Here is a 25,149-nt window from a genome sequence, read left to right as displayed (position 1 = left end):
GTAGGAACAGCATGTCACATTTTAGTTGCCCTGTAAACAGCATTTCATCAGTCAGATCTGTCCAACAGTGACTTTACTCAATAAACAAAAACACATGAAACAATGTGTTGCTGTACTCTGAGCCCAGAGAAATTGCTGTGTGTGTGTGTGTGTGTGTGTGTGTGCGTGTGCGTGCGTGCGCTCAAGGCCACACATTCGCGTGTCCACATTCCAACTTTTGCAACTTACAGGATGTGTTGCTCAGCTACAGCCAAGACCAGATGACTTCTTAAAGAGCATTAAGAGACAGCTCTGCCTGTCTGTGACTCAGAGAGATCACCAGCCTGTTGCTCTTGTAAGCTCTAAACAGTAATCCGGCTTTTGTTTTTCCCTTTTCAGCGTATTCAGTCACCACTCACTTGTCACTTTTACATTTCTCAGCTTTTCTGTTTTATGAATCACGTGATTCACTCATTAATGTTTCACGTGGAAACACGCCTCTTAAAGATGCGTCAGCCTCTGATTTAATGCATCCTTTAAAAAAAGAACTGGTCTCTGTTTCCTTAACTTTCAATCTGCCTATTCATGTAAAGACTTCTGTTGATGTGCCCAGGAAGTAGGGCTGTGCGATATGACCAAAGTCTCATATCCCGAATTCTATCGTCCCAATAACGATATAAATCACAAAAATGTAACATTTTTTGTCAATTCTGTGAATCTCGGGCAGCTCGTCTTGCGAGAAGTGTTTCCAGCTGCGCGTCATGTAGCTGGAGTCGAGTGTTTTAACCGATGCATGAAACTATACATTTTTAGACATAAGTTGTAACAGCCGCCGTTTTCTTTGTGAGTATTTATTACACAGCGTGTAAAAAGCCTGTTCTAACGTTTGAGTCTAAGGTTTATTTTTTTAGCACCTGGCGGTTCTTTTTTTTAATTCTCATCCGTAAAAAATCTGCTCCTTCACGTGATTCAGTTTATTTTGAAAAGTCTCAACAGGATCTTGAGCTTTATTGTGAAAGGTTTATGTGGAACATAAGCAAGCGGACACGCGATGCTGTTACCGTCGTTGTTGCTAACCACAACGCATAAAAACAGGCGCTTGTCCGTCCGTAGTGTGGTTAAATAAGAGAAAGAGAGAACTTTAAGAAATGAATATAGCCACTACAGTGACCATCAAAACGATGAAAAAATATTGCCGTAAACAGTTTATTTTGCGACACCACGAAACAAACGATAGCTTAAAATGAAACATAGACATTTTTATATCGTCATCCGATATATATCGTTATATCGAACAGCCCTACCAGGAAGCACTCCTCACTTTTATTCTCACACTGACAAGCCTTTCATAACACATGCTTGAAGAATTCTAAACATGCTCCGAGCAGTGCATAGTTATGTGTGTATGTATATCAGATATGTTTCTCAGGGTTTTGTTTTGAAGATGAGACTTGAATCCCAAATATTTTACATCAGGATTTTTAACAAACAAAACCAAAAAAAAAATAAAAAAAATCTACCCACATGTTCAGTCTCAAAAATGTTGCTGCGACAGGTTTTTCTCTTTTGCTATGATGCCCGGTTCCCCACAGAGTATGACCTTCTACAGATCCTGTAACTTTCCACTTTGGCTTATGTGCTTGTTTGTTCCCTCTCTCTGGGTGCTGCAAAGCTGGCTAATCTGAACTGTTTTTGTCCACGCATTGCTTTCACAAACACTGCAACAGCACATATTTGTGTTTGTGTCTTTGTCAGCTTTCTGTCATAATACAGAATTTTCCAGTTTGGCAAAGTGCACTCCGTGGATTCCTCAATGCATGTGAATTGCACCTTCAGTCTTTTCTAGCGTCAGCACACTTTCGTCACAGTGGCCTTCTGTTCGTGCGTCAACCAGTTGTGGTCAGTGTGACGTGGATATCATGTGCTCTGTAGGTTACTAGAAAGTGCACCTTGCCAGATGAGTGAGCTGTCTAGATCAGAGGTTTAATCCACACTCACAGATGACCTGCTTGTTGTATTGAGATTGAACACATGGAGTTACAGGGTTATATTTATAAAACCAATAGTAGTATATAGTAATTAGGATAGTGATTTATAAAGTGTCAAAGAAGGTTCAGAATAGCATCACAGCAGTAATTTCCATGATATAGCAACACTGCACAATGGGTTCTCTGCATTTCCACTTCCAAACCATTAAAGCTCCATATATCCCAACACTTTCTACTGGGATTCATCTTCTTTTACTTCCTGAACCTGATAAAGTAACCGTACTCAGAAATAATTAATCTTTTTGGCTGTATCGCTATTCATTAACAGCCCTATTCTTTAAAAGCAGATTGCAGTTAACCGAAGTCTGTTTTCTTACTCCTCCTGATTCAAGTGCGTAATCCTAGCTACCATGGCCACTGTAAGACAAACAACTTTGGGTGCCATTGATCTGTAGTGAGTGTAGGCTGTCAGTCCATTCTTTACCCCAGCTGTCAATATGTGTCCACATCTATTTAGTCTGAAGGAGGCCGTAAAACTTTGCGATAGGAGTCCGATATGAGTCAATGAGTCTGTGAAGCTCACTTCTATTTGATGATAGCGACACTGAGGAGAGAGAATGGTGGAGGAGAGCAGGTAAAATGAGAATGAGATGATAAAAATATACATGTGATGATGTTAGATGATCATATATGGCTTGAAAGAGCTATTTTATGATCTTTAGGTTAAAAGTAACTTATAAGACATACTATGCACGTGGTCGGTTTCTAGCCACAAATATAAAACGCTGATGGGCAAAACAGAAGTGTTCATCTTGGCCACTGTATCAAGATGCTGGGGCAACATGGGGGCTTCCACAAACCAGCGCCCACTCTGTGTATTTTGAATGCATTAATCCTAAATTCATGCGAATTAGTTTGTTAAAAGACATAATTACATACCAATCAATGTATATAGTTATTAATACATAATCTTTTTTGCTATTAAATAATCTAAAAAAATACTTACTTTACCTATAAATTAGGATCTCTTATTATATTTTGAATAGCACAAGATTTTCTTTTAGTGACTGGACTGCACTTTGTATTGGGAAATATCAGAAAAAGTTTGAGAACCACTGCTTTCAGGCAGCTTTCTTATGATTGATCACCCCTTGCAAACAGAAGTCAAGAAGTCGTTGGGGCTGCAGTTCTTCCCTGTGCTTGAGTTAACATGTAAGAGAATCTGCTTCTTATGACATCATTAAGATATCTTTTCCTGTAGTTTAAGCATTTATAAGTGTAAAGTAAAGTAAAGTGTGTATGTTAGTCCCCGTAGGGAAATAGTTCCTCTTCATTTAACCCATTCACCCAGTGAAGCAGTGGGCAGCCACCAATGCAGCGCCCGGGGAGCAGTGTGTAGGGACGGTACCTTGCTCAGGGGTACCTCAGGGTAGCCGTTCAGTGGAGTCGAACCACCACCACTCTACCTACTGAGCTATCCCTGCCCCTTTATAAATACCTTCTATTACTGTAAATAGTTGAGGTTTTAACACTTTCTGATAATATAACTTTGATATGGATATGAATGTATCACACAGTGATGCTATCGGCATTCAGTGTGACAGAATGATTAAACACGGGTCTGCTGATATTAAAACTAGATTTTTTTTTTCCAGTCCCCCCCAAGTTATTGTATTTCCATCTGTCTTCCGCCCTATTTTGTATAAAAAGGAAGTGAGTGTGAGGTGTTAATGTGCATCTGGTGTGTGTATGTTTATGCATGTGTGTCATGGTCAGGGGGTTTCGCCATCAGGGGATTTGAGCGTTGCAACTTGTTATGGTGCAACATCAGAGCAACCGACAAGTCAGAGCTGATGAATGGGAAGCTACTACTAATGATCGGTAAAATGCTCCTTTCTCCACATGTAGTATTGGACCATTTATCAACTACAGAAGTGGACCTGCAGGTCCAGACACACTCACATATCACACACACTAATCAGCTGCTTCCCAGTAGCCTTGGTAACCAACTGCAGAATCTCTCTCTCCCTGTGATTCTTCACTTTGCCCTCCTTTTCTCTCTCTTATATCCAACCTTTTTTGCTTTCATGAGCTAATCCCCCCCCATCCTTTCTTCCCAGCTAACGAAGAAAGGCAAAGTTAAAGACACAGGAAAAAGAAAGGGGGGGGGAACACAGACGAGGCCTGAAAGTACTCTGCAGGCCGCTGCCTAGCACCTGATTTCCTCCGGGAGCCACACAGAGATAAAGAAATAAAGGCGTGACCGTGTGAAAAGGAAAAAGGGGAGAGCAGATAAAGACAGGGTTTACCTGCCAGGTGGGACTTTAGGAGATTGAGTGTATCAAACCAGCAGCCCTGTCTTGACATGTGCACAGTAAATTGCATGATAATTCTCGTATAGAAATAAATCTGGACCCCCTCAGGCATTCAGTTGATGGCGTTTTAAAAGTAAAACGAGGATCTGCTCGCAGATGCAGCTAACGGAAAAGTCATGCTTTGAATTATGTGTTTGAATGCAAAGGTGTAGAGCAGCAGCTACAGCTGCAGGTGATTTATATTTGAATTGTGTGACCGCAGCATCCAGGTCCCTCTGATACCACTGCCACCCATAGTAAGGCTGTGTTGTTGCTTGTGATTTATAGCATCACAGTCACTGTCTACAGTGGTTGGCCCGTACCCAGTGGTCCAGTGTCAGAGCACTAGTAGCTTGTTTTTTGTGTCAGTGTCAATGTATAAAAAAGGCATGTTTGGACCCACTTTTAAGAGTTTTTACAGGTACAGCAAGGATCACAAATTCTGAATTTACACTGCTACAGTAGAAAAATAAAAAGGGTTTTTACGTGTCTGTCCGTGTCCTTGTTTATCGCTTCTGAATCACTGATGACCAACCTGTCACCATCACTTCGAGAACACGTAAAGGTTTTTTTCTCTGGAAATGCAAATTACAGCTAAAGATCATCTGTACCACTTGATCTGACTCTTTTCCCAAGCCTGTAAGCACATCTCCCTGCATGCTGAACATGGTAGATTCAATTAGAGCCACCCCCGCGCTTGTTTTCCTCTGCTATTGTGCTACGTCTGGTTATGATCTACATTTCTTTTATTGTCAGCAACTTCCATAAAAAGCAAACAACTGGCAATGAAATGATCTTGCTCCTCTGTCCCACAGGGGCCCATTGTTGTCCAAAAACTATAAAAAGTCATATCAGTCAGTGACACACGGTCGTACTGGCTGACATGTTCCTTCATTACTATGAACACACACATTGTGTTTTATTTTGGGTGAGTTTCACATGTGCAGCACATAACTTCTCAATTGAAAATAGTCCCCAACAATTGTGCTATTTTATTTTAAAAATAGCCAATTGCTTTTAGTACTGTTGCTGTATGTTTGCAGCAACAGTACCCATGCATTTTGGATTTTTAAATTCATGCCATTGCATTGTGTAGTCTTTAAACCAAGAGTTTTGTATGACATCCAGATATTGGCAACTTATGTTAGTGAAGTCAAAGAGACAAAGGGAGGAGTTTAAATTTCTAGAGATGTGAAGATGGGACGAATATTTCCAAGTGATATGAGATGTATTATTAAAAAGTGGGCCAAAGACTGAGGCGTGGCACATATGATTGGAGTTGGCCATGCGTTTGTCATGCGTTTGGTGTGGTTTACGTAGACGGTGGTTTACGACACCAACTCTCTGCCATCTATAATCCAGTTTTGAGATCCCTTCCCAGACGCCTTAACGCCCACTCACATCCTGGGCCATCTGAACCCAGGAATTCGCATGATAAGGTGGGGCCAGGTTTCACAATGAACTCACCCGAAACTCTGGCTGATTGGGACCCACACCCAGTTTCACACCTTTGCTCAGGCGATTAGAGGATCATCAGGGGGTCCTTTTGTCCCCCTGTGGGGGGTTACTCCCACTAGGTTTATATCTGCGACTCTCCACCATTTGACCTTAGAACTGAAGAAGCTTCTCGGATGAGAGGTGAAATGTCTTCAAGTAACTTAAAGAAGTCCAGACGCTTTTCTTTGCAAGCTCCTTTGAGTACTGAAAGGTTGTTGGTTTGATCCCTGGCTGGCTGTATAAAAAGGTACTTGCATGTAGAAAAAAGTGTTTGTATGGTTGTGTCAATGAGACATGTTTAAGTGCTAAAGTAGAGTAGAAAAGCACTATACAAGAACCTATCCATTTACCATCTTCCACTTTGATGTTTTACATAGCCTTTGTCAATGAAGCAAAGTCCAATTTAGCCCATCTGCAACTTTTTCTACCCATTATTGATCAGTGAAACAGTTTTTTAAAAAAATATTGAACATCAATGTCCGACTGGAGTGAAACAGCTGCAGTAGAACAATCAACCATAACTGAAGAAAAAACTGTAAATGTACTAATGCTGAGTAATACTGAGAGAAACTACACAATCAGTCCAGGTTATTTCGTCAGGCACTCCCTGCACAGTGACTGGCATGTCTTGATGGCAGCTGTCATCAAAAGGTACAGCATTGTTCTCTACACCCACATTCTTCTCATTGTTCTGAGAGGCTTGACAGTAAGGGATGTGAAATGGCCAGACTGACCCATTCTTAAGAACGAATGAAAAGGCTCCAATAAAACTCTTGCACATATTACATGATGTATCCCACTGTAATTACACTACGTCATTATTGACCCAAGTAGCATATATCACTCCCTCGTGGCCACTTTGCTTTACTTTTAAAGTAGCTCAGAGTGCTGAAGATCAACTTTGCTCCTGTGCACATTTTAGCCCAGCCCCTTGTATCTGTCCATGCTGTTATCTGTGGTTTGCGTTCTTGCTAACAGAAGGTCAGTTTTTTTTTTTTTTTAATCTTTTCTAAAAATGCGTCATATCAAGGCCTGTAGGAAGTCCTGGGTGAGGTCAGAAACAAGTATTTCATTCTTCTTGGCATGTTTTTCAGTCCCTAAAGAAGGTAGAGAGGGTGATACTGTTGGTATGCAGAGCTGTTTCAGTTGGTAACACATGACAAATGAGGCAGGTAGGATTCCAGTGAGCTTTTTAAACCTGCTTCTATTACAAATAGTTACACTTTTTATTTTTCAAATTCCACACATCATAGATCATTGTAACTGTGGTTCTATGCTTTAGAGCAAAAGTATCAATGAAAATAGCTAACGTGAGCTGGGAATCGCACTCTCAGAGACCACAAACCACAGTGGTCCCATGTAAATAAATAGCACTGGTTACTTTCTGTACTGTTCAGATTTGTAACCCCAAAAAAAGTTTGTTTAGAATGTTTAAATTTGTGGAATAATTTTGTTGTTTACCTGGTCAGTTTAAGTAGTTAGCCTGCACAGCGTCATACTCCACCATATTGTACTCTGACTAATTCGGGAGTTTAATCTAGTTCGACTTGCTCTCTGAAAAGCTTTTTTTTTATGGTATTTGGCCTGCTGCTTTACTTCACTTTTGTTATTGTTAACAAATCCTATCTAAAAGAGCAAAACAAACAATGTGTTAGTAGGTAATGCTTTGAGTCTTTATCATGCTTTCTGGGTTCTCCTTCAAGCCTGTTTAATGAATAGACTTTAAGTACTTCACACCCAGATATACAATGATGAGTCATTTATCGTGAAAACTGTGCCCTGCAGGTTTTTTTTCTTTTTTTAGCAAATATTGAGAAACATATCTTTTTTACTGGACTCGCTTTTTAAATTGTTATTTGTAGCACACTTGTTTACATGTGCTTTTGATGTTATATACAACCTGTAGAAATCTACCAGTTATGCACACTTTTCCTATGGGATCAGTTTCAGGTCCACTAGTTTATTATACATCTCCTTTCCCTTGGACATATTGTCCATCTCATTTGAGAATACACTTTGATTGCTAATGATGATGATGCCAGACATTTACATTTTTAGACAGATTTGATTTCATCCACTTGTACTCCAACAATATCTGGACAAAGGCTTTCCAAAGATCTTGTAAATACCAAACATCTCAAATAAAGCATTCACTTTGTAGCATCCAGCCTCAGGATGCTCAGCTATGGTCAACTGCCACTTCAACACAGTTTGACCACTGTTCATAGAATTTATATCACTGGTTGATCGAAAGTGATGCTGTGCCTTTCAATGAATGTGTTAAGGTAGAGTAGTTCAAATGAAGTGTCTCAATTATGAAGTTTACATAAGGTTTGGAGCCAAAATGGAGAAAGCACTTAATACATGTCAATAGTAAAACATATAAATATTATCTATTGTCACACTGCATACTGTTGGAAATGGCTGCAAACCAGATTTTTTTCCTCCTGGAAACCTTCTGTTACATTTGTAGCAGACAGGACAAAGTCCCCGCTCCAGTGAATGACTTCATCGTAGAAACGTTTGGGCTATTTCAATAATGTGATTTCCTTGTTAATGTTACTTAAAACTTTTGGACCTCTGAGTTCCTTTTTTTGTTTGTTTGTAATGGTTCATCAGTGATGCATCATACACCAGACAGCAGTCCACGGGGCTCGCGATCAAACAGAATAGAAACTCAATGAATGACTCAGGATCTCTTCCTTCCCCTCCACTGCTCTCCATCACTCTCTACATTAGCCCATCCCTTCCTGGTTTCACTCTGATCCATATGATCTCTGATCCAGAAAGTGAAAGGGCTTCGGGGCATCAGCCTTAAAGGATTAAGGAGCTTTCAGACATGCATCTTCATTACCTTTATTGATCCAGTTGATATCAGATTTAATGAATTAACTTTGGTAGAGAGAGCTCTAAATCCCAGCTGATATCAACTCACTGCCCGAGAATAGTCTTTACTATTATCTGTTCAGTGAATCGCCTCTTCAAATAATGATCTGTTCGTTCACATTGAAATGTCACGAATTGAGATTAAAATACAACTTTTGCCATATAACACAACATATAACCTTCTTCTGTTCTTGTTTAGATTTGTTGTTTCTATTTGGGGTTTTTTGTGGTGGTTTAGCAGTGCTACACCAGGACATGCCATTTTACTGAAAGGTTTACTGAAGATGAATAATAAATGGCTCAATGCTCAGCTTTATACACATAACCGCACTGTTAATGAATGTGTAGTGATCTCATATAGTGTAATCAGTGCACTGATATAATGGTCCTGTCATAGATGCATTATAGTGGAGATTAAATGAAAATACCTTTGCTTTGAGCACGCCCAGTGTGGCTATGTTGCCTCTTAAAAACAGAAGGCACAAACAAAAGCTGTAGTAAATGTAAAGCAGGTGGTTTTAATATTGGCTTGAGCATTGAGCAGTCCTTTTTACAGCATTAGTCTTAGTCTAAATTACAGACAAAATGTCACTAAGTAGCAAAGAAACAATTGTCCAACAAGCAGCATGACTCTATGAATATCCAGTTTACTGTTAACTACTTTGATTGCTGCTTTTCTTTTATATTTATCTGCAATCAGATATGATCATTAAACGCTGTCCAGCTAAAAGTTATTCTATAAACAGAGTGAATCAAATCTGGTGAATGATGCAGGGTTTTTTTAATCTTAAAGTCACACTTTACTGCGTGTGTGTGAACACCGTTCCGCTTATATTACATGTACAATACTGATAATAAATAAATGAATAAATAAAAATATACATATATAATCAAAGATACAATTTTGTTTTTGTAGGTTTTAAATTACTTTGATGCATTTCTCCATGCCTATGTGCATTTTATGCACATAAATTAGGCCATGTATAAGTCAAGGACTTTTATTATGAAAGGAAGTAACAGGAAGAAGTCCTTTCCAAGTATGTGTGGAACAAATCAGGTTTCCGGTACAGCTCAGACAACGATGGGCATCTCATCGATCAGCCTGGAAAATGTTTGGCTTTAGAGCAGTCTGGCTCTGCAAGCTTCACTTTTTATCCTTCTTGGATTTGTTTGTACTGGTATGTAAATACCTTATAGGTGCAGTACTGCCACCTCCTGGAAGTAGTGGTGGGTTACATCAAGTCAGGCACTGATAAATAAGAGAGAAACTATATATTTTATAGCCTCTTAAATCCTGCATTCTGGTCCTCTTAGGTGTAAACTCATCTCGTCACTCCCTCTGAGGATTCCGTTTGTTTTAGAGATTTTTAAATTACTTTTCTACGTGCCACCGTGTGCCTGGCGTGTTCAGAAATTCAGAGAGTTGCTCTTTCAGTATGGTACAAAAACACCCTCCGTTTCCAGTGACAACACAAACTCTCTTATTTCACCTTAATAGTCTTTCTGTGTCACTGACTACATACAGAGTTTCCAGTAACAGCACCCCACACGCCACCCACCCAACCAACCACTCGCTGAATAGAGACCCCGTGTGCTGCATTTCGTATTTACCTCTGACTAAGAATCAGACATATGAATGAGTCATTTTCACTTTTTCTCATTGAGTGCTCGCAATTTGGTCTTTGGCCTCTCATATCGTGCTTATTGAGGTGAAACACTGATGCTTCTGAACTGTGAACAACATGTAGCATCATCACCAGTGAGTCAGCTGAGAGGGATGAGGAATACTGATGGCTGTTATGGTTTGGATTAGAGCCTGACTGGCGCCTCCCTGTGGCAAGAAACCAGAAATTGTATGCTCCGGAGCAGCTCAATTCCAGGAAATGATTTCAGTGGGCGGCAATGTAGGCATGGCAGTCTGAGGACAACAGTGGGAAAGAATGTCAGTAACAACAACAGTGGTTCTGAGGGGATGCCAGAGAAGAGTGGACGACTTTGGGGGGAGGGGGGTTGTGGTTTATTTCCTTTTTTTATTTATTTTTTATTTTTTTTATGTGGCATTACAGGTGTCTTTTAGGGGTTTTTTTCTGTTGACCTACCTGTATGGAAATTTCCACATATGAGCGTGTGGGTGGTGATAGTCATAGCCAGCATTGGATGTCTCTGCAGCTTTTTGAGGCTGAGGGACCTTTATCAAAGGGAATTCACCTGATACTGTAGGGTTTTTTTTGTTTGTTTGTTTTGTTTTTTAAATGGGGCATTTTTAGGAAGTGTGCATACTTGTCGGTTTTTCCACATGCATGTCACAGAGTGCATCAGATGCCCTGCCATTAACCCTTTACACTCCGTCTTTGTCTCTCTTTCCAGGAGCGCTTCGCTGAAATCTTCGGGCAGGATGCGGCGGCTGAAAGCCGGAGGTCTCAGGAGAGTTTCAAGAAGTGGCTGCTGGTGGGGATGACGGTGGTGACAGGCGTTGTGGCGGGTGCGCTTATCGCGCAAAAACGCCTGTGAGCCCTCTCGCTCTCCAGTCGTCTCCTTCACAACCCTCAACATTTAGATGAAGGTCCAGTTCGTCTGATCATAGCTGCTGACGATGTTTACTCCCCTAACCCCTACCATCCTGCATCCCTCCCCCCCATCCGCTCCCACAGTGGACTAAGAATCCTCAAATGTTGAGAAGAAGAAAGAAGACAGATATTGAAAGACGTTTCGTTTTCCATTCTCCGAAACCAGTTGTTCCTTTCATTCCATTCTTCACTCGTTCCTACACCTTGTTTATATGTAATAGTTTTAACAAATTTGTTTCTCCATTTTCATCAACAGAACAAGCTGAAACTGATTCTAGTCTTACAGTTTAACCCAGACTTATCTAATGGCTCCAGATGTGTTGCTGTTGAAGCTTGTTTTTCCTACAGACGCCACAATCACAGCTCTGTAAAGCTCTGTATGTGCCATATGGAGAGCAAAGTCAGGGGAAAGTTTACTGTAAGTCTTTCGTAGTTTCCTGCAAGCCATCCTGATCACCGTCACATACAGCAACATAACCCATCACTTCACACATTGGGTTTTTTGGGGGGGGTTTCCCCCTTACCCTATCTTTCATGCCGGTTGGCTTGTGTATGAGCGCTAGATTAAACTGACTCATGCAGATTAGCGTCCACTAGTTTGTTGATGCGTGGTTTTTTGTTTTTGTGTGTTTTGTTTGTTTTGTTTTTTTCTTTATTTCTCAACTATTAAAATCCCACCCCGACTGGTCTGTGCTTTATGGTCATAGTTGGCCTCAGTTCGACCATCGCGTGTGGCAGGTTGTCAGAATCAGTTCAACCACAGTTCATAGGAGCAGGGTGCCATGGCTCAGACGCTCAATGTTCACCATACAGTAGCTGAAGAATGCAGCCATTACTGTAGCAATTCATGCAATAGCTAGAGCTTCATTGTTTCCAGGCATGCTTTGGCTACACTGAAAGAAGTGTCTTTAATCTTAAAGGGGACCTATCATGCATATGTCCTGTGGTGGTGCTCATATTAAATGGGGCTTCAAATTTAAGTGTGCGGAGTTTCAGAACATTTCGTCATCAGCTGACGCGATCAACATCTGTGCTCCTCCCACCATGAAAAATCAAAACACCAACATCTTTGCTATGATAGAGAAGTGGCCGACACCGCACAGTGAAAATGTTTCGAAACTCTTTCTCTCTGACGCGTGTAAACACATGATTGGCTAATAATTCTCCAGTTTCAGCTGCTGATTGGCTTTTTGGCGAGAAAGCCAGGGAAACAACATTAGCGTCTCAGAATTCTCCCACAGATTTTTATCTGGGAATCTTTGAGTGCCATATCTCCTCCTCCATATAATGTTGCTGCTATTAGCACAGCAGCCACTCACATTCGCTGTTTAAACCTTGTGTTTACAAGAAGCAGCCAATCATAAAACTTCCCTGAAAGGAAGCGTAAGGGGCCTAAAATGGCATCAAAGCCCAGTATACGATCTAAGGACTGTGAGTCATGCCCTTAATAGGTCCACTTCAAGATTGTCATTGGGTGATATGTTTGGTACTACTTTGTTTGAACACCCCCTCCTCTATAAACAGTATAAAAAACGTCATATATTCTAACACTGCTGCAGTGTAATTCCTATGAGGCACCAGTAACAGGTGTATGAACAGTTAATCAGTAACTGACAATGTAACAGCTCACATGAACAAATCATGTATGAATGAGTGCGACTGGCCTCATTCATACATGATCAAGATCCACTTACAAGGTTTCAATTACACTTCATGGCCGTCATCACATAGAGCAAAGATGGATTCGGCAGTTCAAAAATAATCATGTGGTAAGAGCTTAAATAACAAAAGTGTTGATATAAATGACCAAATGCTCTGTATTTGACTTAATGACCCCTGCACAACACTGCTGGATGTCTACCAGAATTGTTGACGCAGTTATCAGCGTGGCTCTAATAGCAGTCATCTATTGCCTGTTCATACTCCAGGTGCAGATGCTTCACAGGATTTACAGCTACTTTATATTACTATAAAATTATGAATCAATTAAGGTGCAACTGGTTTGATGATTGTTACTGATCTAAAAGTCATTGGGTCCAACTTCTATAATGCTGCTTTTAATTAACTGACAATGAAAACAGCCCCTAGATGCAGCCATAACTGCTTAAAAATAGACCATTCGTTTAAGATTTATTTTTTTGGGAGGGGTGTAGATGAAAGTGTTTGAGTCATTTTCACAGATTATTTTGCAATAAAATCCTAATCATGAGCTGCACTGTTCAAACACACAGCTGTTTTTGTTTTTTTCCTCCCTATAGTTTATTTTCCCCACTGTGTCCTAATCAATTTTTATTTTTGAGCCTTTAGTCACATCTGACACTGATCGGTGACACACTTCATGCTTCGTGTTATCGTCACCGGAGCAAGCAGATTTATGTAGCAAACTGATGAAGCAGCTGTCCTTCAGGAGACGATGCGGTTCTGCTTCGCGTCGTCTGCGAGCTAAAGAAATGTGTCTCACTTCGTGTTTGTGTACCATCTTGAGCAAATCAGCAGCTGTCAGCGGCTGTAGGAGCATGAAACTCAAAATCTAAACATTCATATCTCATCTCGCTCAATTCCAGTTATCCACAAACCCCTCCCACCCCTCTTTTTCCACCTCCTTCGTCCTCCCCAGACGCTTCAGAGCTGTCAAACCGCCATCCGTCTCTTCTCTTCCCCTCGCCATCCAGCTCCACCTCTTCCTCCCGCGGTCCCCCAGCTGTCACTGCACTTAGTCACGTGTGTCAGTCACAGCTGGCCCACCTGCTGCTTCGCAGACACATGCACGCACGTGCCAATCAGAGCCGGTCCACAGGAGATGGAGGAAGGGAAGGAGACACCTATCCATCTTTAATTTGAAGCTGAACTCAGAAGAGTGTTTGTCGCCTGGCGTGTTGTGCACTAACAACTGCTCGATTAATTTACTGGGAAGGATGGGGTTGGGGTGGTGGTGGAGAAGGGAGTACACTCATTCCCGTTCCCAGAATCTTCCCACTGCTTCCAAATTTGATCTTATTCCAAACAGTGTCTCTCCCTCTCTCTGCTGAACAGGATGTCCTACAGCACAATAAAGCACTGTGGAGCTTTACAGGCGAGTGCTGTTTTCTCATCGAGGCACTACACTCAGCCACACCTAGTAAACATTAAAGGAACAGAGTGTAATGCAAACAAGAGAGGAAAAAAGGATTTGTGGTTGAGACATCCATCATGGTGTCCAGCTACCAGCTTTGCCTCCATGTTCAAAACAAGGACTCATCACTCACGTCACATATTGGCTCCGTGATGTTACCGTCCACATATTTTTCCTGTTAATGCCCTGATTTTTGACCTGGTTATGAATATTTCACCAAAATCACACAAAACGCATAGCCTGAATAATCAGTATCGTTTGGTTTGCTCGTGTTCTCCTCACCGCCTTGTTAGCCAGGGTATGTTCTCAAACATTCCAGTACAGTATATATCTATTTTTTTAGCCCCATCAAAAGCTCCTCACAGGCTTGTCCCTGCTGTCCGGGCCCCTGACTCTAACGAGCTCTTTTCTTACCCATTTATAGATGTGTGTGCGTGTGTGCGTGCGTGTGTGCAGGAGCATGTGTGTGAATTTCTTTCTGGCAGAAGGGAGGCACAAATGAAGGAAGTGTGACAGCATTGGCACGACCCCCCCACATATATATGCTAGTTATTTAAGCTGATTAGAATAGTATTAGCTTAGTGAAATATTTAAAACAGACCTGATGGCTTTCAACTTTATTTATATTTGGTGTCAAAAAATAGAAAAAGAAAAAAAAAAGCATAACTGTGCTCCTTCAAATGGCCTTAAATTCCATCGTTGCATCCATGTGCACTGTCAGTCGTGTTTTTTTCTTTTCTTTAGGACTGTTGGACTGCTAGTAGATGAAAAGAAATGCAAACAAATCAAGAAAACATTTTCAAAAAAAGTTATCCGGTGTGTTCCTGTTGGGTCTAAATTAAAGTTTGCTGTCATGTCCAATGGTCACTTTGTATGTCTTTAGAATGCCAATGTAAAATTTGAAATGACACTGAACCTAATAAAGCCCGTTGTTGGAAGATATGCCGAGTCTCTTTTTCTGATGTCTTGGATAGTGGAGGGGGTGTTGGAGCAGAGATGCCCGTGAACATATGCTGTTAAATATTCAGGGTATTTGCCAGAAGCTGAAATCAGCCAGAAGAAAGTTAATTTTATGCCACAAAAGACTGCTTAGTGGATGGGAGGAAATGGGAGTTGCAAAAATAAAGGTCAACCATGATGTACTGAGGCAATGGAGATTTCAGTCAAGCTTTTAGATCAACAGCGCTAAACTTCTAATATTAACTTTATTCATTAGCTAAATAGAAAGCTATGGTTTCAAATGAGTCATTGCAATAGAAGAGTATAATAATATATATGTGTAGTCATCAGAGGGGCTGATGGCGCGATATGGCAGCCTCGCTTCTGTCAGTCTGCGCCAGGGCAGCTGTGACTACAACTGTAGCTTGCCTCCACCAGTGTGTGAATGTGACAGTGAATTGTAAAGCGCTTTGAGGGTCTTGAAAAGCGCTATATAAATGTAATCCATTATTATTATTATTATTATCAGTTGAGTTAAATAGTAAAACTTGGTATTTTGCCTGTGGACACTGACATGAGTCACGTTGTTCTCTCAGAGCCTGCAGGTGGATGCTGGGGTGGTGAAGGGGCTGACACAGCAGGCAGTGATAATATCTCAGATAAGAGATGCAAAATTCTGCTGCATAAATAGACAGCCGAGTCAGGGGAGTGCGTTGGTTATCTAATAAAACGAATATTACTGTTATTACTGTTATATTACTGTGTTAACTCGGTTAACCCCAAAGTTGTGAAACTCCTGTGTTACAGGTGCCGAAACATTAACCCTGTAATGCCATGTGTATCATATTTGCTACATGAGTTTCTGAGACTTCTGTCTCATCAACATGATACTTGCCTTAAAAACCTTAAAAAAACATTTTGTCTAAAATTAACACCGTTGTTAACAAAAAGTTTCCAACAAAAACAAAACACCCAATGTATCAAATGCGATACAAAAAATATATCATACATAACATGATATAGCAAAAAAAGAGGATTTTGTTACAAGGGTTAATAAACATTTCAGTTCCAAAAAAATAGAATTTTCTTGCTATGTTTTGATGGGTTGGGTCTTAGAGGGGTAAAGACAATCTGTAATAGAGTATAGCTCAATAAAATACAAAATACGAAATAGTTCAACAAAATCACATAAACTACAAATGTTAAAAGGGAAAAATATAAAAGAGTTTAGTGAGCCTGCTTGAACAAGGACAAACACGAACAGACAGAGCGTGATTAACACAGGTGAGAACAATCAGGGGAAAACAGACAGACAGGAAGTAAAACTAATACCAGCCGTGAAAAAAAAAAGTAACCTTCCATAACAGGCACCATCACAAAGAGCAGACAGAGGGAGGAAGAAACAGAACAAACTGAAGGAACTAAAGGTACTAAAAATCAAAAGACAGAATTGCAAAACTGAACGCATCACTAGAATAACCGTACAGCAAAATCAGGCATCATGACTCATTCATGAACTAAAACTCACCACAGGGAAATGATCTGAAAGTCAAACACGAGAAACCAAATTTCAAACAGAACAGCAATGAGCACGCACACAGTCAACTATCCAATAATTCAAACATGAACCACACAAAACCAGAAGACTCTGACAAGTCTGCTGTCAGGAAAAGCATATTGTGTTATTTCCTTAAACTGTAGCATCATGCCCAACATCCATGTATTCTTCAAGTATTGTTTTTGTTATGCAGAATCTCCATAGAAGAACTTACTAAAAGTACTTTTACCATATTTTAAACTGATCTGCAGTCTACATTTGCGAACACAGCCTTCTAGAGCATTTTCTTAGCCAGCCTGATTGCCTGCATCTTTACAAGTTAGGCAAAAGGCTCTCAAATACTGAGAATTTAGGCTTTTTGTTTTCATATTTGTCAAAATAAGTGAGTCTGCCAGTAGTCTTGCCTTAGAACAATAAAAACAATCATTTAAAACAATTACTGGACCCAGATTTACTTAAAGTCATTTCCTTTTAAAATGATTTCCACTGCTGGCAAAAACTGAAATCAGTCCATACCTTTAAGAATCTATTCATATCCCATAACCTCCGTGGTGGAGATAAATATTCTTAGATGTTAATGGCACAATTAAGTACTTACTATACACAGGACTCCACAATAAACACACCTGACACATGACAGACAAAAGCCAAGCTTTATTTTGTTACATCAGGACGGACAGAGTTATCCCTGTGACTGAAGGCTAAAGTGGCTTTAGAGGAAGATACTGTTTGGAAAGCTAGAGGTAACAGAGTACAATTCCCTAGAGAGGCTCCATCTTTCTAGTGGTTTTGACAGTTGTAACAGCATTCAAAAGCAATAGCAGCTTCCTATAATCAAACTGAGCCACACTCAGGTAAAAGGTCCAGACTGTGCTACCTCAGCCCCCTGCCTAGCCCTCTTTATTTCCACTGGCCTTTTTCATAGTCCCACTTGGCAGAGATGCCCTGGATGGGGTTGATCTTCATGTCCAACATCCTCTTCAGCTGCTGGGACTTCCATTCGTCATCAAAGGTCCTGGGACGTGGAGGGTAGACTACAAGGACAAAAGAATGCAACTCACATGATGCTCCACACTCCAGTATCACCTGTAATTAACTTGCCAAACAAACTTGCCAACTAAACAGTTGCATTATTAAAGCCTGATGTTCATCTAGCTGTGCCAGGCTCTGTTCAGGTCCTTTCTGGCCCAGCTGGTTTGACTCACTGGGAGATTAGAAAAGAGCCAGAGCCATCTTTAATGCTATTAGTTATTTCCTTAATGAAAGTCTGCTGAGAGAGAAAAAAAAAATGACACTGAAGTGTGTGATGTTGACAAGAAAGGTTTGGTGTTCTCAGCCACGGGCATTGCTTGTGTTAAGTTGCGAGAGAGACTGGTTTAACTTTTTCAGACCACAAAAGTCAGATTTTACCGTAGACACTCTGCCACCAGATCACTATGCCTGTGAAGCCCAGGAAGAAGAAAATGCCCCCAATGACAGTCTTCCACTCTGCTGTCTGCTGCTTCATCTCTGGGTAGGTCTTGCAGAACGTCAGCCGATACACTGCAGCAGGGGAGGAGGGGGGTAAGATGAGTGCATCAATAACACAGCACCCCCCCTTCTACTGAGCATAATGAGCTAAACTAAAGAACCTACAGGCAATCTTTTCTTCTTTAGTCAGCTGACCCCAGGGTCCTTTCTCCTTCTGCTTCAGGCTCTTGTCAGCATCAGTCAGGACATCTTTGTAGGGTTTGTCAGGCAGTGGGATGTCCACACGGTCCCAGTACATTGGCTGAGACATGTCCACTGACTCGGACACCTCTGGAGGCACAGATACAAAGATATTCAGCAGTGTACATTTGTCCCCCCTCACAACCCACTCCATCATTGATAAGCCCAGGTACCATCTTGTCTAGATGAGTGTGTAGTTATGAAAGTACATAAGCGCCATCTGCTGTTTAACTCCGTATACTGCATGATGGGAAACCCCCCCACTAACAAATCACATTACTTGACTTAAATCCATAATTCCTTTGGATCACGTCTTTTCTATGGTGGCGATCTTCGTCAGTTTCGGCCATTACTAATATTAACAATATAAACTGCAGCCATTTTAGCATGAAATTGTTGGTAAACACTTCAGTTTTTATCAATAACTTTAAGCCTTAATTTACACCTGTGTTTGCCTACTTTTCAAATTCCACATCTCTGCCGTGATAGAAACTTCATATCTCCATGTTAGCTTAATATGTCTGAAATTGTCCTTTTTAAGTTAATGCTCTGAAAATTTAAGGTCTTGTCAGTATTTACCGTTTTTTGTGAGACAGAAAAAACTTTAGAGATGCCATTTTACTTATACTATTAAATAAAAGTAAGATTAAAATATTTATAGTGGACCTATAAATCCCATGTCGGCCATGAGCTAAATCCCCTTTGAACGATCTTCACCTTTGCTCGCCATCCTCGTGCTGCTGGTAGTCAAGGCAGCTGTCGCGCGCCTGGCCAGGAGGCATCCCACGCGCCCAGTAGTCAAACGCAGCATCTAGAAACAGGTAAATGTACATTAACATCATTATGACTTTACCGGCATATAGTCATAGACACCGTAGAGACAAACCTCAGCGGTATAACTTGAGTTACAGGTCAGTGACGGTTAAACACTGGAGTCTTTAGAGAGAAGAAAACACTCAGCAGGAGCCGTACAAACGCTGCTAGCAGGGTGAACACGGGTGTAATTGATAAATACAATTAGGCGCTGCACTGTGTAGTGTCACCGTCACTGCAGTGAGCCACGATGCACAGCACTAATACAATAAGGCCATAATTAGTGTTCTTAATTATGTTTACTCTGCAATGTCGCATTAACATCACTGCTATAAAACCTGGAAAAGAAAGAGTTTCATCTCTCTTTCCGACACAATATTTTTAACATTCGAGGGTACTAGTTAGCCTTACCCCCCAGCACCTGTCTAAACTAACCTATCTACCTACATAAAAACGTTTTTCTTAGAAGACATAATAACAATAAATATTTTTAAAGTGCTTTTGTGGATATTTTGTTGAGTCCATTTACATATAGGGGATTTTCACATACTTCACTGAGTTGACTGACTTGCCCCCCCCCAATGTAAAATTTTCTAGATCTGATACTAGAGTAATAGTAAGAAGCAGTATTAATTGTCATATAAGATAAGATAGCCTTTACTAGTCCCAGAGATGGGAAATTCACATTGTTACAGCAGCAGTGGTGGACGTGGCAGGAATAAATAAATAGATGCAGTATACCTAAGAACAACTATACTATGCAAACATAGAAGAAACTATACACTATACAAGGCAGAAGAAATATAATTTAGATATAAATAAATGTATTTATATGTATATATGATACAATAGTACAGTATGCTAATAGCAGCGGAACAGAATGTTTCACAGTGCGGTGGTTGGATGTCAGTGGCAGCAGGTATTGAATATTGCACACTAAAATCCAGGTAACTTCAGGGTTAACTCTGGGTTTCCACTACTACCAGGGTGGCTCTCTTCTTACCTGGGAACATCACTGTGGTAACTGGGTTTTCAGTACTACCAAAGTGGTTCACTTGGGAACATTGCTATAGTAACGTAGGGTGCAAACCCAACCTGCTCCAGAGAATGTTAGGTTCTAGATCACAGATTGGCAGATAAGAAATCACTGTCTACTGACTAATCACTTCTCTTGCCATGGATGATCCCTCTGACCTATGTGCATTGATGATAGGAGAGTTTAAGCTTTTCAAGAGCATGTAAAATCTTTGTGCATGCCTGATGAACAGTGGTATTGTAGATTATTAGATGCAGCTTTATTCCTTTATCTTGTCTGCATCAAACAATTTTACATCAGTTTTATTGTTCTGTAAGTATTTATGCATGATTCCTCATGACCGTTATTCAATAAAGACAGTGAAAAAACACCCTGCCAGTCGATACACCTGGACATATAAATAGCAATATCTAAATTGAATACAGACTGCTGCTGTCCATTGATAGGCAACATTATTTTCACTTGCTGTTACCTGGCACTAGAGCTGTACCATAAACAAATAATGAAGCCCAATTTTCCAGAACAGGGACAGAACTTTTAACTAACTAAAATAATAAAGTACATCCAACTTAGCTAATAATCTCTAGTGATCTAGCCTACATTAGCTAACGTTTCTGACACTGTTTAGAAAGCAAAAATACACAGACACAGCAATGTCCCCACATTATCAGAGCACTTTGAAATGTTTGCTGTATTTCATGTAAAGTGTGTTTTAAATCTGCACCAGTGATTTAGGTCATGAAATTACCTCATCATCTTCTTTTTGCCACTGCAACAGAAGTCTTATTTATTAATGACAAGCCACACTGTTGAAGCAACAACACCTGTGTGACTGTGTGACTGCACTGTAACATCATGACAACAAGAACACAGAAGGGTTAAATCTGTTTTCATTCTATCCTGTACCATCTCTAGGAATGCAAAATGTCATAAAATATCAAAATAAGACTTTATTGTTAGTACTTTTATCCCAAAAGGTTGATTTTTTTTTTCATCTGGATGTAGCATTTTCAGTGGGAGAAACATTTCGTCAGTCGTTCAGCTGCAGGTTGGGGAAGCCTGTGTAAAAGGTTAACATATGTTAACCTCTGGATTACACTAATAGTTAAAAAGTTAAGAGATAAAAATACTTATGGGGATGTTAGTTCAGTTTATGTCTTCATACAAGGAAAAAGGGAACACCCCAGTTATATTTTGGTCTTTGTTATATCGTTCAGTGTTAAATCAGTATTTTCTAATTACACTTTACATCTTCCATGGCATTACTTAAAAAATACCACTAGGTGGCGCATAGCGGCCAGGAGGAGCGTAAACCCCCCTGGGAGGCAAATCTGCAGAATAAATCCTGCAGTTGAAACCTAAACAAGTTCATGATCTGTGCCTCTTTATGTCAATACACAGCTGCGGGATCTAGGATCGCACCCCTCCCAGGCACCTGTCACACCAGGGGGCAACACCTGCAGTCAGCTGAGACTGAAGAAGTCACTTGGATGAGTGGCGAAACGTTTCTCCCACTGAAAACGCTACGTCCAGATGAACAGAATCAGCCTTTTGGGATTTACTTAACTGGATGTTTGAGTATGCATCAAGGTGCTTTTTATTATGGTTTATTATCTGGCAACTCTAAAGCAAAAGATAATGAGGTGGCCAGACTACCGAAAAGAGGATTTGGCACTCTTCCAAGCCACCTTTATAAAGCACTTAATGAGATTCACCTGATTCGTCTGATTCCCTGTTGCACATAACAAAGCAGAGACGGTATTTCTAGCTAGCTTTTAAATAACAATGTGCACATCAAACATTATGTAGCAGTAGTCTGATCAATAGATATTTGAGATTCCTTAAATGTAATGAAAGTGTCTGCTTAAAATAGGTTAAAACTGGGCTAATAGAGTTTTTATATTGTCCAGATGAACAGGTTGTAATCCTTAATTACTTGTCAATAGATCTGCTATAATAGATTATCTGAAAGAAGTTAACTGGATGTATTCATGAAATTCTGGGTTGTTTATTAAACCAAGATGTTATAAGGTCAAGTCCTGTGAAACACTGGCAACATGTCCAGGGTGCACCCCACCTCTCTACCCCCATTACCCTGAATTGGATAAGCAGGGAAAAAAAATGAATGGATGGATATAAGGTCAACAAGTACAAATAGGTGTCTTATTTTAGGTACTTGATGATTATGTGGACTTGCTCTTCTGCATGTGGTTAAGAGAATGAAGTCATGTTCATGTTTGTCCATTTATCTGCTTTTCATCTGCTAAATAGTTCAACTTACTTTGGAAAATTGTGGTCAAGACGAATGAGCCTTTGCTTCAGGTTTCATGGCTAAAAGTATTTTGTTATATTGAAATCTGTGATTATTTATTTTGAATTATTCTTAGACACTACAATAGGTCATCCAACTAATTAGATTTGATGGTAACACTGCACATAATAATATTATTAATAATAATGAATATTAATTAGAAGGCACTGTACGCATGACATTATGATTGAGGCCTCGCTGAAGGTTTGATCCTACAATTGCCCCTAATTTAAGCATAAAGTAGTACCTAGCTCAGTAGAGCTACCTGTGTTCCTTTTACACATAAATAGCTTAGCAAAGAGCCAACTTAAATTGTATCTTTAGGCATTTTGGTACTAGCACTATGTCAAAAATATATATGTTTCTTAAACCTTTAACTGTCTGACAGGCCTAGGTATAGATAAATAGGATTTTATCCCTGTCTGCCGAACCCAAACAGGGATTCTCAGGGAAGTGATTCTCAAAGTTATTAGCTGGAAGCTCGGCATGGTGTGCAGCATGTCCTTTAAAAGATTTTAGGAAACTGGACAAGTTGAGGATAGAAGTAGAATTAGCAGCCCTAAGCCCAGTTAAACAATATCTGATGAACAGTATCTGAAGTATTCTACTTAAGAAATGGAAATGATAAAAAGGATAAAATTTTAAAAAATAAAAATAAAGATGGAAAAGATAAAAAAAACCCTGAAAAAAAACAGACGAGGACCTGAAATATAGCTTTTACCCTTAAGCTGAACCACTAACTTTTTACTGAAGCCTCGCCAGAAATGGTCACAGTGGAAGGGTATTTGACAAGAAGCCATCGTTAAGGAAGGGAAATGGGGAGAAAAGGCAAATCATGTGAGTAAAGTCAGGACAGACGTGCAACAGTAAGTGTCTACATCCATCTGAGAAACATGGTGGAGGCTCTGTTATAGTCTGGGGCTGCATTTCAGCCATTGGTGTTGGGGATTCTGTCACAATGATGAAATTATGAACACAGGAATATAACATCAGCTTTTGATCCACGCTCAGTGTAATTTGGGAAGTTTCTGATTGGCAATGGCTTCATTTTTCCAGCACAAATTAAATCATCCCAAAAACACTTCCAATGCAGTTTCTAAAAATATTATTTACTGTGTTTCCATGTGTGTTTGGATGTTTCAAAAATCATTACATCTATTTCCTGTTTTGCTAACAAAATATATAGAAATGAGTTGTGGCTCAAGACTTCTGCACAGTGCTTTAACAGAAAGACACTAAGACAGAAATTAAGTCTGATCCTTGATAGTTAAAGTTTACCTAAACAAACTGTTACCTGGTATTATTTGCAGGGTCCATACCAGTGGCCTAGTTCATTTCAGATAATAACTACCTTTTAGAAGTACCTGTCCAATGAATTACATGTTTCTAAAATCTCTGTTAGGTGGCAAAGTCCCTACAAAGTATGTACCAAGTATGTCTGCACAGCATACACCCTCAATTTGCACATTTATCTTTTTGAGGATTTTCACAGAGGAAATTCATTCCATAGCCCCTTATCATACCCATCACAATTACATCCCTACCCCTTACCCCAGCCTTTTCTCATTTCTAAACTGAACTCTAAACCAAATTGTAACACTCAAATAATGCATTGAAAGTCCGTGCCAAAGTGAGGTCGTGCCGCACTTTCCTAAAAACGCCCTCACTCTAATGGTATGTAATTTAAACTGGTCCTCACTCATATTGGCAAACCACTACTCAAAACCCACCCCCATACACAGCAAGTGAAAATGGTGGAAATTGGCCATGAGTCAGTTGAAGTGTCTGAGCTGACCTTCTGCAAGGGCAGAGGTAAATGGAAACATTTAAACCGTGTTACAAACACATATTTGGAAAGAAATAAGAGACTCGGTTTTGCCTTTACAACACCGTTTCTTTCTGCAGAATAAAACTGACTCAAAGACCCACTGGCAAACAAAAAATTATACAGTTGCATCAACAAATCTTGAAGTTCAGTTTTTATTCTGCAGAAATAACCAGTAGCTCTGATTTACTTTAATTTGCATTAAAAGTGTGGGTTTTTTAGGCTGTTCATTTTGACACACTTCTAGAAATCTCTCAGCTCAATCTATGTTGCTTTTCTGCACGTCCGCCTCCTCTCCCTTGCAGTTTGGGGTTGTGTGAGCAGGGAGACTCGTCTATTATTTCATCTATTTCCTAAAGTGTTCCTTGCCAAACAACACTACAGCCTGTTTATTGGATCGGGCAAAGAAAGATACTCACAGTAGCGGAATTAAAGCTGCAGCAGCAAAAAGCCAAATCTTGAGAGAAAAGGTCTCTTTAGAGCTTTCTTTCCCGTTTCGTCTCTGCCCTTATCGCCACATAACACTAAGCAGGAATCAGCTGGTGTGTGGGTGAGAGAGGCTGGATGGAAAGAA

At 40.1% G+C, this 25,149-nt stretch overlaps 2 protein-coding genes across 6 annotated transcripts in view; one reads left to right on the top strand and one right to left on the bottom strand.

Moving 5' to 3' along the window:
- Positions 1 to 15,325, top strand: part of bcl2l1 (BCL2 like 1) — a 33,928-nt gene extending 18,603 nt beyond the window's left edge. For all 4 annotated transcript variants that reach the window (XM_014338667.2, XM_005938097.3, XM_042227158.1 and 1 more), the window contains one exon: positions 11,072 to 15,325. In XM_014338667.2, the coding sequence (XP_014194153.1) occupies positions 11,072 to 11,215 (144 nt within the window). In that variant the 3' untranslated portion in view covers positions 11,216 to 15,325. The remainder of the gene's footprint in view (positions 1 to 11,071) is intronic.
- Positions 15,326 to 17,514: 2,189 nt separating this feature from the next.
- Positions 17,515 to 25,149, bottom strand: LOC102295007. Of its 2 annotated transcripts, none has more exons than XM_005938099.3 (5): positions 24,995 to 25,149; positions 19,308 to 19,401; positions 18,516 to 18,680; positions 18,291 to 18,422; positions 17,515 to 17,914 (listed from the first exon to the last, which is right to left on the bottom strand). In XM_005938099.3, the coding sequence occupies exons 2-5, from the start codon at positions 19,399 to 19,401 to the stop codon at positions 17,781 to 17,783; spliced, it is 525 nt and encodes a 174-aa protein (XP_005938161.1). In that variant the 5' UTR covers positions 24,995 to 25,149; the 3' UTR covers positions 17,515 to 17,780. The 2 variants fall into 2 exon arrangements, with proteins under 2 accessions (XP_005938161.1, XP_005938162.1); XM_005938100.3 differs by lacking the exon at positions 24,995 to 25,149 and adding an exon at positions 19,477 to 19,600.

This window comes from Haplochromis burtoni, unplaced genomic scaffold, assembly GCF_018398535.1.
Source record: "Haplochromis burtoni strain Fernald_Lab_line unplaced genomic scaffold, NCSU_Asbu1 Contig_246, whole genome shotgun sequence".
NCBI lineage: Eukaryota > Metazoa > Chordata > Actinopteri > Cichliformes > Cichlidae > Haplochromis > Haplochromis burtoni.
Note: the sequence above shows the minus strand (reverse complement) of the source record. Positions and strands in the feature narration are given on the sequence as shown.

Excerpts from the sequence above, each read along its gene's own strand:
- LOC102295007 (XM_005938099.3), bottom strand. The coding sequence starts at position 19,401 with ATGCTGCGTTTGACTACTGGGCGCGTGGGATGCCTCCTGGCCAGGCGC. Across the intron at positions 18,681-19,307 it reads CACGAGGATGGCGAGCAAAG|AGGTGTCCGAGTCAGTGGAC; the intron begins GTGAAGATCGTT and ends CTGTGCCTCCAG. Across the intron at positions 18,423-18,515 it reads TAAAGAAGAAAAGATTGCCT|TGTATCGGCTGACGTTCTGC; the intron begins GTAGGTTCTTTA and ends CCCCTGCTGCAG.